Source organism: Ammospiza nelsoni, chromosome 1 (assembly GCF_027579445.1).
Source record: "Ammospiza nelsoni isolate bAmmNel1 chromosome 1, bAmmNel1.pri, whole genome shotgun sequence".
Taxonomy (NCBI): Eukaryota; Metazoa; Chordata; class Aves; order Passeriformes; family Passerellidae; genus Ammospiza; species Ammospiza nelsoni.
The window spans coordinates 62,621,881-62,636,302 of NC_080633.1; the positions used below are offsets into that span (position 1 = coordinate 62,621,881).

Genomic DNA, 14,422 nt, shown 5'->3' on the forward strand with positions numbered 1-14,422 from the left:
TCTAATATGCTCCTGCACTGCAGGAATAATCTAGTCCAACAGATGCATGTACATTGCTATGCTCCTTTTGGTTCTAAATTCCCTGTTCAGTATATTTTAATTCTTCTCTAGCCAGTCATATGAGCAGTGTAGTTACTTGCCTGTTCCATTAGGAGAGGTAGAAACTTCAAAAAGAATACGGAAAGCACTTCAACAGACCATGTGCAAATCCACCCATCAGTAAATTCTAGTGTGGGCTCATTTTCAGGTGATTATTACACTCTTCTCATGCTTCCCAGGGCACCCAGAGAAAGCACAAATAAAGTCATATTTGAATGTACATGAGTGTTAATAAGGAAGTTCAAGTAATACCAACAACAAAGATACATGAGTAATGGTCCAAGCTACAAAGCAGATACAGAATTAAGTAATATGTGGAAAACCAAGTCCTGATCCCATTAAAGAGAGCTGTCTAGGTGGCTACATGGGTTCTGAAACTGGCACTAATGAAGAGGAGACCCAAGGAGAAAAAGATTTTTCCATAAACCTAAATGAAGCTGTAATACAAAATGAACTTGAGAACATTTCTCTTTCTTACTTCAAAGTAACAGAATCATCACATTAGCATTAGTTTAAAAATTTATGCCTTTTCTCCAAACAGCATTTAACATGCTTTTCTACTATTACCTGGCTTGTTCCAGTAAGATAATGACCTGTGCAATACATGCTTATGACATAAATAAAAGTGGAAGAGATTTAACCAAATGCCTTAATCCAAAGCAGAGAATTATTTTGGAGTACAGGAACAATTCTCTGTTTCTAGGTTCAGATCTACTAATATCACTGTGGGACATACTAAGATTAAGAAAGCTATCTGGGCACTGTGACAATCCCTGGTTTTTGACTGCCTATTTTATAGGAAAAAAATTTGATTTGAAAAATATTGCAAAGTGTTGTCTAAACAATAACAGAGAAGGCTAGGGAGAAATTACAGAGGCAAATCTACAGCTTGCATGGGATACTGGGATGGTAAGGCCTTCTTACACATCTGCAGATGGAAAAATGAAGAGTCACTAACATATCTTTGCATGTCAGAGAAGTCTGGTAAATCTCCTGTGCCTCTATTCCAGTAACTCACCATTAGTCTCTGCAAACATACTTGGAAACTCTGAAACATGTCACTCCTGGGATTGGAGCTTTTCTCTAGAGTCACAGTCTGTTGACAGAAACCACCAACTGTCATGGTAAATTAAACAAATAGCTTGGATTTCTCAATAAGAAAACAACAACCCTCAGGACAATCAAAATTAACAGCAGGAAAAAACTGTCTTTTACTTTAAAAAAAAGAAATAAATAAAAATGTGATAAACACTGAAAAAGACACAGGTCCCTGTAAAGGCAGAGCAACACCTTTTTAGGGACAAAAATGCCACTGTGTAAAACCTCTGAGCTGGCTCACAACTGACAGAAGAGTACCTGATCTTCACAGATACTCCATACCTAGTGGGGTTTTGTTTTGGTTTATTTTTAATTAAAATTATTACAGACTGCACAGTGGACAGTATGTCTGTCCCTTGATAGGACAGATATGATTTATGCAAACAGCTGAGGACACCCATGTACAGCAGCAGTCTGGGGACAAACACAGAGGGACATGTGCATATGCAGGCATGCATTTGTGCTTGGACAAGTACAGAAAAAGTTCTCAGCTACTATACAAGGACAGAAATCTTTGGGCCAGGAAATTTTTCTTCCTCCATTTCAGAGAGAAGAAGGACTCAATAAAAGAAATCTCAAGTCAAAATTATCAAATTTGACATCATCTTGAGTTAAGAAACAAAGACACAGATGAGAGATGTCTTAACAATCAGCATTTCTGGAGACTCCCAAAAATTAAGTGGTCTTTCTGAACCCTCAGAAGAATAGTTCCAGCTGGCAGATGTCCATGCACATAAAGGAATTCATCCTACTGGAGAAGGAAAGGGGTTAATGTGAGCCATGGAAGACTACGGTGCTTTGGGGAGGAGGGAATATACATGCTCCAATAAGCCTTTTCTTCCCCCACAGAATTACAGAAGAGGCCAAGGTTTCATTAAAACCCCAGCTGGAAATGGTAATTCAGCACCACCTGTCACAGCCCCGTGGGCACCCCCAGGCCCTCGCTGACCTGCCCAGCCTCAGCTGCTGCCTCCACAGCCCATTCGGCACCAGGAGCCCCAGTGAAGCTCAGGCTCTGTTCCCAGACCTGGACTGAGTTTAAATACCATGCCTGCCTCTGGTCCTGCACTCATCTCCTCAGACCTGTGTTATCTGTACTCTTCAGACCCAGGCTGTGGGTGATCATTTCATCACCCAGGCACATGGTGTGACTCTTAGGGCTGTCCTGTGTAGGCTGAAGACTTGGACTCTATGATCCCTGTGGGTCCCCTCCAATGCAGCACAGTCTGTGTTTATGGAATTTTCCATGTCTGGGACTGCTCATGGCTCCTACTACCAGCCCCAGCTTTGTCACACAGCTCAGGCCCCATGGCACCAGGTGTCCTGCTGGAGTGGGCACTGCCTGCGCTGGTGGCACCCTTGCCTCCCTTCTTGGCCTCCCTCACGGAGAAGCTCTGCTCATGCTGCTCCCAACATTTAACAGTATCAGACAAAAATATTTCCAAAGAGGAAACCGCTCTTTTTAACAAAGTATTTTTGACTATTTTGAAACCACCTAGTCAAATCCAAACTCACCTCTTAATAAAGATCACCGTACCAAAAAATAGTCTTCAAAGTTTCCTCAAGTCTCTACACAGAGAAAACTCAGGTTCAATGTGGTGTTGGTACTAAAATTAGCATAACCAGACTACTAAGGCAAAGCTGATAAAATTAGCACAGTAAAATCACAGTGACTACCACAGTCTGTGTCTTGTTCTTTGTTCATTACATTTTTATATTTTCAGAAACTGCTGCACACTGCTGCCTTTTAAAGCTATACTTTGTTTTTCAAACCCAGATCAACAGGCAAAAAAGCCACCTATGATACACAGCTGTGGAGACTAGGAAAGGGGAAGAAAAAGACAGGAAAACCCAAACACCTGTATTTCAGGAGAGGAATGCAGGCAATATAACACAGAGTGACATAGTAGTTAATTTAGGTGTCTTATACAACTAACTTGTTTGTTTGAGGCTTTAAGAATGCTTTTGCCTTATCAAGTTATATTTTACTTTTTTCTCAATGAAACAAATATGCTTTTTGTGGCTTCCAATATTTTTTTATATTGTCTTATGGTAGTAAGCAGGTATTTAATTGACCTGAGAACAGCAAGAACTACTACGCAATGTAATTTTTGTTTGTAAACTATCAGGTTCTAAAGGAAAGGGTTTCTGAGAGTAACTTCTTAGGAGATGTTAACAGTCTGCCTTTTGACCAATTTGGGAAGTAATGGTTTTTTCAAACAGTCAAAAAAATTATTTCAAAAAAATACATCTGTTCAAAATATATTTTTAGAAGTTTCAAATGGTTGCTACCCTCATCAGTCAGCTAATGCTAAGTCTACATACCATACAGTACCCTTGTATTAACCTCTGTAATTAAACTACTAATAATCTGATATTCGAAATAACAGTATTTCTAATTTTCCTATCTTAAATCCATTACTGTACATCAAAAGACAGGAACAAGACCATAGCTCAATTAGCTTACAACCAAGACAACATTTACAGCCAGAAAGATATTTTAACATTATACTGTGATAAATATTAATGGAAAAGGAAAATTTTTACCACGTGAAAGTCAGACACAACAAATGTAAAAAAAATTGTTTTAATCATGAAGAGATTTTGATGGGCAAAACCAAGATGTTCACTGGAAAGAAAATAAGGTAAAGAATTTAGAAGACTTGAAGTAACTACACTGAAGAGCTTATATCCAGACTTCAAAACCAACCTGTGAACAAAAATGCAGTTTAAAAAGGTATTACAATTCAGCAACACAACAAAGTATCACCCATATATTTACCAGAAGTCACAGGAAGAAAAAGTAACCACACTAAACCTTGGACTGATATTCTGACCTAAACAGCATACTAGGTTTCACAGCAATTATGAAGGCCACATTACTAAAAGACAAGAAGTAAGAATAAAGACAGTATCAGAACTCCTCTATGAAATGTTTATGAACGTGCTAATCCAAACTCAGACCTGAGATAAACCACTTTTTTTTTCATTCTAGGCAATAAGTTCATACCTACCTGGGATGCCCAGAGCAATGCATTCTAAATTCAACCACCAGGGAAATTACTACATAAGCTGGAGAAGATGGGAAAATCAGAAGAGGACTTGCATGATTTTTGTTGTTGCTGCTTTGTTTCTTTTTTTTTAATAAATTGACAAAATGGAAGGATACCAATTGGCATTGATAAACGCCTTTGAAAGCAACAAGGGAAGGAAGATTAAAATAGAATTCCTCAAAGTAGGAGTACAGAACAGAAAATGCTTGTGGCCTTGCTGGGAAATGGGCATCCAGAGTTGATTGAAAGGAGGGAGTAGCTTGTTCAAATGAATATAAGAATGAAATATATACATGATGACTCTTTACAAACAGGTTAGAGGAGCAAGACAGAAGTAACTATATCTAATTTAGCCATTAATAAATCTGGGCTGACAATCACATCAGACAGATCTTAAGGATGTTTACAGATCACAATGAGTTACTAAAAATATTCTGGAACTACCATCTTAGAAATCAAAAAATCACAGAAAAAAATTCATAACCAAAGAAGCAGAGATTTATTTTCTAAAATGAATATAATTTAACATCTTAAACTATTTAAAAGGGGTCATCCTGCCTCCTTCTGTGTAGCTTAGGAGTAGTACATTAGACTTGCAGAAAGACATAAAAGGAATTCTTCTGCAGTACTGAATGTCTTGTAAATTTGGAAGATTCTTACCCTGTATTGATGGAAATTATTTCTATCAGTGGATTCTTCCTAATCTTTGGCAAATCCAGTCGTGCTCCCCCCAAACGTTTTCCATTATCCTTTTTCTGACCCAGCAGCCTCACAGAATGACCTTCAAATAAAACAAAAAAAAAAATGCAGTCATTACAAAGAAGTCTCATCACAGTTGTTTTGATTTGCTCTTCTTCAGAAGTAGTGTTTATATTTCAAAGACTGAAAATGAGAATGAGATGTAATAATATATTTCCACCATCTGGAGCATTTATAAAGAGACACTGACAGGTAAAATAAATCATCTTAAAATGAGAAAATTATTTCATCCAATTATCCCTTCACACTTACATTTTCTGTTTTATATGATTAAAATTATCTAAGCAGTCTCATTTTCAGATTCTCTAGCAAATAGCAACATAGCAATAATATTTAAATGAGTTGCATGGCAGGATCAGATGATTCTTCCTGAAAAATTTAATTCAAACCTAAATTAGGAGGTAATAAACAACTAAATACTTTTTTTAGCTTATTACATGGAGAACCAACACATTTCAAGGTTACCTGACTGTGTAAATCTGGAAGTGCTGTGAAGCATATGCTCACATGTCCATGGCTAAGCTGACTACCAAGATTTGCACATATTCCTCCCACTCCAGGACAACTGCAGGTCAGAAAACTGCCTCACAACTACTTTCCTAAAGCCATTAATGTTCAGGGAGTAAAATACAAATAATTTCACCAACTGCCTGCAACATCAGTCATGCCACGACATTTAAAGAGCACAAATGAGAGGGTTCACTGATATTTTGAAGCAAGAACTAACAACGAAGAATCAAAACAATTGTGTGTATTACTGCATAAGGCAGTCTGAAGTGTTCCCAAGTTATAAGTGTAAGACTTGTATCATTTACTCCACAAAGCCTAGAACAGGCAGGTGAGAGACAGCAAGGGAAAGCTAATGGTAGATGCCTGAAGAGAGTTGGAAGACAACAAGCCAAACTGGCAGGAAAATAAAGCATGTGTCTCCTGAACTTGGAAAACTCCCTGATAGTAAACCCTATAGCTCCAATCCACCACATATTTCAGCAAAGAAAAAGCTAACCCTAAAGTAGGAGGGGGCTGAGAGGAATGCATTAAACTATGAAGTACAAGCTGAGCTACATCCAGCACAGCAAAGCCTCTGACCACTTCAAATCAATTAAAAACTGTGTTACATCAAAGCTCCTAACTTATGTTACCAACAGCTATTTACTTTAATAAGAATTTAAATTAAGTCCTTCATCAGTCAAAGCCTTTCTTCACTGCCTGTTTTGAGTCATAAATTAATTTCTGAATAATGTAGCATTCATTCTCTTAATTTATTTCCTTGGTATAGCAACAACAGCCTAGAAAAAACCCAACTACTTCTAGAATAACATCTTCCTCAAGTTTTTTAAAGGTACATAAAAAGTTTAAACCAAAAATGTGATCTAATGAACAGGAGAGGAGGACTGACCTGACAGCATAAAGGTTAATACCAATAGGAGACATAATGGTTAACACTGATAGAAGATATCATCATGTCAAAAGGAAACAAAAGGCATTACTTCTGCAGTTGCATTTGACAAAAATTTCATTATACCCTGTGGTGAATTTAGTAATATGGTGCTTGTGCTACTAGCATTTGCTAAATTACTCACTTCTACCATTTCCTGAGAATAACAGCAATATCCTTGTCTCACAGTACCATCACTTATTTTCTAATCTAATGCTTCATTGAAGAGCTGCAAGCATGGCACCATTTTATTTACTTGTATAACAAAAGTGAGTGCCTTAAACCAGAAACAGAAAACATTCCTTTTTTATTTCTTAATACTGTGGTTTATTTGGAATAAACCAGTTTATCCATTTTTTAAATATTCAGCTACATTGCCATATTAAAGGTGTATTTGGATTTATGGTTGAAAATACAGTGGAACAATTCACTGTAGTCTTAAAACAATCAAGTTTAACAAGTTACCCAAAATTTAAAATTAACACACTTAGAATTGGGGTCAAACCACCATTCTTAAATTTAAAAAACAAGATGAAAACAACAAACCACAAAACCAACCTGCTCCCCTCCCCAAGTAGTATCTCATTGTGCAGAATCGGGGAGGCCTCATCTCCTCACAACACAGACCCTCACAAGCAGAAGCCATGTGAGTTACTGCTCTCTAACAGGAATTTAGCTCACGCTCTCCCTTTCTCAGACTGACAGCAGTCCTCAAACAGGCAACCACCCCCAAAAACACCCGAAAAGATGAGGCATTCTACAGACAGAATAGAGTTTATTGGGAGAATAAGACTGAGCTGCTAGTATTGTCAGAGACTTCCTTTATTCAGGAAAGATACCCCAGCTCTGTGACCATCCCGCACGTGATCCACTGAAAGTTAGCACCCACCCCAAACCTGAGCCTGAGCTCAGGATCCATGGCCTGGCAATCAAATGCAGCACCTTATTCTCACATAAAATACACTTCCCATATTCCTCCTGAAGGACACTGAAGTTTGAATTAATACAGGCTTGTAAGACCTGTGGGGTACTCAAGAATAACAATATCCCTGTACTTTTCAGTCCAGACACCAGAGGCTGAAGAAATGCCTCTAGTAGGAGATGATTTTTAGCAGAAGGCAAGCAGCACATGCACATCCAACTACTGTGACTTGTGTGGCAGGCACACTTAATTATTTTTCCTAATAAGAAAACCCCCTCAATTACAGTATTTGTGACCTTCAATCCTTTTTCCCCTACTCCATACAAGGACTATTCTCTTTCATTTTAAGTAAGCACTAAAACATCTGTTTACAGAATTGTTTCTATTAATAAAACATAACTTGATAAACACTGAATCATACTTTTTCACATGCTGTAAGTCCTTTTTCCCTCATACTTATTTCAAAAAAACTTAAAAATAAGTATTTTGCCATCTTCAACTAGGAAAAGGCTAAATACCCTTTTTATTTTTAGATTGCCTAACCAGCACTATTAAGCCCAGATCAACATCAAGTTTAACAGAAAAAGCAGTAACTTTAAATCTCATTCATGACCTCCTTTCAAAGCTTAGAATGGGACAAAACACTGCAATTAAGCTTTACTTCTAAAGCATTTTATCTGATTAAGTTACCTTCTCTCTGACTTTACAGGTCGCAAAACTTACCTAAGCAAAGCAGGTGTCCCAAACTTAAAAGGAGCCTTTCTTTTCATGTTTGTTTTCTTTCCTTTTTTTTTTAAAGTTTTGTACAACATTTTTGAAAACTGAGTTAATCGCAAGTCTATTACCATAATGATGAGTGCTCCATCTCAGATATCAAACAAACACCACTTCTTTTTTGAGGGCTCACTCTGCAATGCAAGCTTTGAAACACAGCTTAAAGACAAACAGATCTAGTCAGGTTAGATAGGAAAGCCTAAACAATCTAGGCCTATTAATTGCTTCTGCTATAAAAATAACATTTCTTCTTCCACACAGTCTAGCAGCAGATAAAATTCCATTAAGAAAAAACAAAACAAAACCTGAAAAAGTTAATTAGTGGTTTAGGTCATGTGTCAGAGCAGTTTTTCACTAATTAGTAGATAATTAATACAGATTACAAATAACAGAAGTACTAACCAAGTCCAGCAAGGACACTTGCAGAGCAGAATCACTCACATGAAATGCAAATGAAATCAAGCTAGGAACAATTTAAAATTAATCAGAGCTCTCTAGTTTTCAGAATTGTTTAATATTAAATTCATCTTTACATAGAAGTCAGTAGATGCAATTCACATTACTTGGTACTATCTGCAAGAAGGATGAGGTTGGAATGAATTAACCAGTATATTAAATCCTAGTGTTAGTCTAAAAGAAGGCATTTAAATGTGTCTAGTTTGATCATTCAGTATGCAAAATGAAAATATTTTCAAGGTATTTATATTCACTTGTTAAAAAGGACACAAAGAGTTTTAATGGCATGTACATATACCTCTAATCATAAATGTATGTGCTTCAGGATTGATGGAAAAGGCTCAATCTTGAAATATAAATATATGAAGGGAACAGGTAATGGAATTTCTTTGTCATAAGATTATAGCATTAAATGTCCTGTGAACCTCAGGTTACCATCACATCCCTGAGACCTAGAATCACAGAAGCATGCTAATGATGTTAGAGCAAACAGATTCAAATGGGACTGGTACCTTCCTAGTTTATTACAAGTATAAATCGGGGGGAAGTAGCCTGGCTTAATAAATTTTAGCAAACTTTACCTGGCTATCAACATCATATCAGATACTAGGAGATCTATATTATGGTTTAAAAAATGGTCAGTTTCACTGTGTCCATAGGCTTACACTCTTTAAGAACTGCTGGGAAATTATATCTGCTTGAAAGATGGAGTAGGGCACCCACTGAGGGTCCCTCCCCATCCCTGCACACCCCACTGGAGCTATACAGTGTGACTCTGAAACACAACTCCCAGCCAGACACATTTCTTAGCTTCCAAGTTCAGTGCAGATATCTCAAGCAGCTCAAAACCATGATTTTACAGAAAATCCTCAAAGATGCAGGAAACCCCAGCCTTGGCAGCAACAACTTCTATTGTTTTCTGCTTGTTCTGTTACACACTCTTTCCCTTTCCCAGTTACATCACTGTGCTTAGAGGTTATTCACCATTTCCTGAAAGACGCTTTTTTCCTCAGAGCACGGCTGCCAACGCGCTGTTCTGCACCTCTCAGATGTCTCTCACCAACATGATTTTCTCCAGCATCTTTCAGGAACAGGATTAAGCACTATTTCATGTACTCTTGCACATGTTTCCTTCCACCACTGTTTGGCTCTCAATGAATAGAGAGCTTCCTTTCCTCAAGGTTAGCACTGGAAAAAATAGCACATAGGAGCAGTGTAGCTAAGGAAAGGAAGGTAAAAGCATATGAAGGGAAAACAAAGTAATAGATTTCTTCAAAGAAAAATTAAAGGAAGAAGGGTAAAGGAGAACCAAAAGCAGTAATAAAGACTGAAAAAAGCATCAAACAAGGGCAGACCCTAAGCTCCTCTCCCAGCTTTTCTCCCTGCCCTGCAGCACAAACATGCTCTCCCACAGCAGACATGACTGATTTCAAAGGAATTCCCAAGCTCCTCAGAGCAATCACATGCTGTCAGACACACACAAGTGTAAAAACAAGGACACTAACTGGTTTAGAACTCTGCTGTTTGGATGCTCCCATCCAAACCAACCCCATTGGCATCCCTGAATGTCATCAGCGGCATTTCCTGTCCCAAGTAAATTCAGAGAGCAAAGAAAAGCCAAACCTAACTGAGAGGTTTATGCCCTGCTCCTGACCAAGCAACTAATAAAAATTATTCCTCTTCTAGATCAGTGAAGATGGGAATGTTCTGTAACAGTCAAACTCCTTCATCTGGTGTAGGTAGGAACAGGGATTAACTCACACTAATAGTGTCAGAGTTACTGATTTTTCCTTGTGCTTGGGCCAGGCATCCAGTCCCATTAGGATGCTGATAGCCAATGCTATGTTTGATCCAGTCTCTGCATTTAAAACTCTTTCATGAAAATATTGCTTTCCACCCTATATCAAATCAAAAAGCTTCCTAGAAATGTGCAGGAATTACTAAGCATACATCACATTTGCAACTAGCTTGAAATACAGAGAACTACTAAGTGTTGCACTTGGAATTAGCATCCAACAATAATACTGCTTTGGAAGACTCTGGAATGTGAGTGTCACAATGGTGAAGACAGGAGCTTTTTAAAATTCACTTAATGTAATCTCAAAAACAAGATATTCAGTAGAAAAGGTCCACAGGTCTCATATTGCTAAAATTAATACACTACTTTCTCTTCATTAAACAGGCAATGTCTCTTTATTCTTGGCATGTCTCCAGTGTATGACTCAATCATAACAACATCTGTAAGCACTAAAACTCTACTGTACAAGAAGTCATACAGAAAAAAGAGATAACTATTAACAAGAAATTACTGTCCATGTAAACATTTCACCAAGTTAAATTAAGAATATAAGTATTCAGGAACATTTTTGACACATCCATAGCATTTTCCTCTATCACAGCAAAAGCATTTGAAATGCTTACTAGGCACTATTAAAGCACTACTGCTATTTTATTTTAGGATTCACTAGCTCCATCCTACTTATTCTGAGATCATGCAATGTTATTGTCTTTCTGGAAAAGTGCCTGAACGTTGAATCTCCTGTGAGTTCAAAATGCCAGCCACAATTCCACAGCTCAGAAGGACAATACTTAGAATCGACTACAGGAAGAGTTCCCCTGACCCTCTGTCCTCACCTCTCTGTGAAGAAATGCATTTGATTAGGATCAAAGATTCTGCTCAAAACCTCAGGAGATCCTGGAGAGAAACTTCCAAGGGAAAAGACATTTTGAATCAGATAAAACAGGCTGCATTATGAGGAAGGGATGTGCTGAAAGCAGGATTGTCAGAGCCAGCAGCAGCAGCACAAGTAACTTGCCTAATGTTTTGGGGTGTGCAGGATGAACAGAACAAATTTAGCCTCAGAGCGAAACGCTGAGCTGAACTTGTCACTGTATCCAAAATCATGAGGTAGTCTTTACATTTACCAGCCACAAGGATTCTCTAACAGAGCTAAATTCAGGTGAGTCTAACCAATGTGAATAGGACAGAAAAACGGGGATGATATAAGATTCACTCAAAATGTGGAAAAGAGCACATAAGGGTTTGGAAGCAAAGGCACCTTTTCCATGCACATCACAGGCTCATTTAGCAATGAGCAATCACAGTTGTGCTACTGAGATTTTCAGTTTGTTTCTCCCAATTGCTTGTTTTTGTCTTCTGTGGCACTATTTATCTCCCATTCAGTTTCTGTGAGTTATTTACAAAATAAAGTCATAACAGTGACAGTCATAATAAGGACAGTCAGTTCTATTGGATTTATAAATTAAATCAGTGAAACACCTACACTGAGAAAAATAATTACTAAACCTATCTAAAGTCCTGGATCATCTCACATACCTAACAGTCCCTGCATGCCCAAAAGCATTGGAACAGACACAGAAAGAACAGCAATAAACTTTCTAGTAAGAGCAAAAATCAGTTGATAGTAACAGAAATTTCTTGCCCCAGCAGGGACAATTTTAATGTTGAGCCACATTATTATTGATGTTTTACAAAAGCAATTAAAATCTGCCTTTGCAGAAACAGTTTCTCCACAATTATTGTATATTCCTCATCAGGCTCTACATTTTTATTTAACTTACAGTCTACAAAGCTGAACTCTCTGAATTGATAATGGCACCTATCATGGTATTACTATTTGGAACTCATCAGTACCCTTCCATATATCACACTTTTAGTAAGCAGTCAGAAAGGGGCAATCAAAATGAAACGTGGTGCTCTCACTGAAGCCTCTGGCCACATGAAAAAACCTTTGTTTAAAAACCATACAGTGGGACACCTTCCAGCCAGGTCTTTTATAAACCAATGCTTGTTGTCAAAGTAGCTCTTAAATAACAAATGGGGGGGAAAAAAGCTTGTTTAAGCAATGACGCTCTTTCTACCCATAATGCTCTGATGGCAACAAAAATATAATTTTGTTTAAATAGGAGTATCTCCAAAATTTCCAATCCAGGGCACACAAAACAGAGGCAGGAGACACGTACTACATTATGCCATTAACCTCAGTGATTGATACATACAAATGAGTGATGGGTGAATCCTTTAATCACAGTCTCAGCCCCAAGTTACTGACTCACTGTAGCTCTGCGTATTCCCACTGAAAACATTATTTCAATCCCATCCAACTTTCTTAAGTCTTTTAAACACAGTCCCTGGCATGAGTTCATAGAATCATAGAATTCTTAGTTAAGGGGTTGGAAAGGACCTTAAAGACCATCTGATCCAAACCCTTGTGCCATGGGCACATCTCCCACTAGACCAGGTTGCTCAAGGCCTTATCCAAGCTGCCTCGAACACAGATTTCCCAGTTAGTGCCCTTACTTTTCCACAATCTCCGTTTAAAAGGCAATTCCACCTCCTAGAAATAGCATTAGGGACATGGTACTCTCCCGGGATGCGTGGAGGAGGCTGCAGGGGCCGCTGCAAGGAGAGGCCGGGGCTGCCAAGGGCCAGACACCGGCGGCTCCAGCCGGCTCCAAAAGCCCTGCCACAGGGCACCGCGGAGCTCTGCAGCTGCCACAGGGGTAAGAAAGGGACAAACACTGCCTGGCAGCCAGGAAAGAAGCGTGAGGGAAAGCCCTGTGCGCAGCAAGGAGACAAGAGGAGGAGGAGAAAGAGGAGAAGGAGGAGGTGCTGCGGGTGCTCTCTGCTGGAGAGGAGGAGAGCAGAGCGAAGCCGATCATGCCCCGCAGCCCGCGGCGGAGCGGGGAGCAGGAGCAGGGAGCAGGGCTCCTGCAGTAAGTGCACGAAGCCTGCGGGGATCCCCACCGGAGCAGCCTGCTCCTGAAGGACTGCACTCCCCGCAGAGGACCCGCGCTGGAACAGTTCCTGGATCCCCAGAGCCCACAGGAATGCCCCAGGCTGGAGCAGGGACAATGTCGGGAAGCAGAATCAGCAGAGCGGCGCTGCATTGGGCTGACCACACACTCCCTATATCTCTCTGCACCACTCGGGAGGAGATGGAGGAGTCTGGGATGAGAGAATGAAGCTGAGCATGGGAAGAAGAGGGGTGGGGGAAGGTAGCTATAGTTTCTCACCACTCTATTCTATTTTTAATTGGCAATAAATTAAATTAATTTTCCCCAAGTCGAGTCTGTTTGCCTCATGATGGTAACTGGTAAGTGATCTTCCTGTCCTTATCTTGACCCGAGAGTTATCCCATTTTATTTTCTCCACTGCCCTCGTGAGGAGTGGGAACAAGAAAGCAGCTGGGTGGGGGCCTGGCAGCCAAAGTCAACCCACCACACAGTGAAATAAATAAAACAACCCACCCAAAACTGCCCCCCTCACCCCTCCTTTCTATGTCCTTTCAAAGGAGATAGAAACAGAAACAGAGACTTGATGAGGCCACTACCCTCCCTCTGACCCTCCTAAAGCTGCATTTTGGCACAAACAGTCACTTTCCTGACTGGGAGCCAAATGATACTTTTCCTCAAATAAGAACTCCCGACTCCTCCAATTTTTATTCTTCAATTTGGCCTGTCATCAGCTTCTTAAGTCAAGGCTACTCTTCCCACAGTCATAGAAATTGAAAATAGTCTATTTTATCTACTGTTACCAGCAGATTCTAGTGAAATCAAGCAGCACGTACAAACACTGTTTGACATTCCAGCATTCATATACATACAGATAAATACATATACACACACACTCACTGTCAGGTGGACAATCCAGTATAAATTCTACACTTTAGCCTATATATAATATAGGTACCTTTTATCTCTTTTTCATACAAACACTGCAATTATCATGAATCCTGCTAACCACATGAGCACAATTAAACAGTTGAGCAAATAATGGTCAATGTTTAAACTGGGAAGGGA

General features: G+C 39.2%; 1 protein-coding gene across 1 annotated transcript in view; it reads right to left on the minus strand.

Moving 5' to 3' along the window:
- Nucleotides 1-14,422, minus strand: part of CDKAL1 (CDK5 regulatory subunit associated protein 1 like 1) — a 382,964-nt gene that overhangs the window by 236,152 nt on the left and 132,390 nt on the right. Inside the window, exon 8 of the mRNA XM_059475653.1 lies at nt 4,911-5,031. Within this exon, the coding sequence (XP_059331636.1) occupies nt 4,911-5,031 (121 nt within the window). The remainder of the gene's footprint in view (nt 1-4,910; nt 5,032-14,422) is intronic.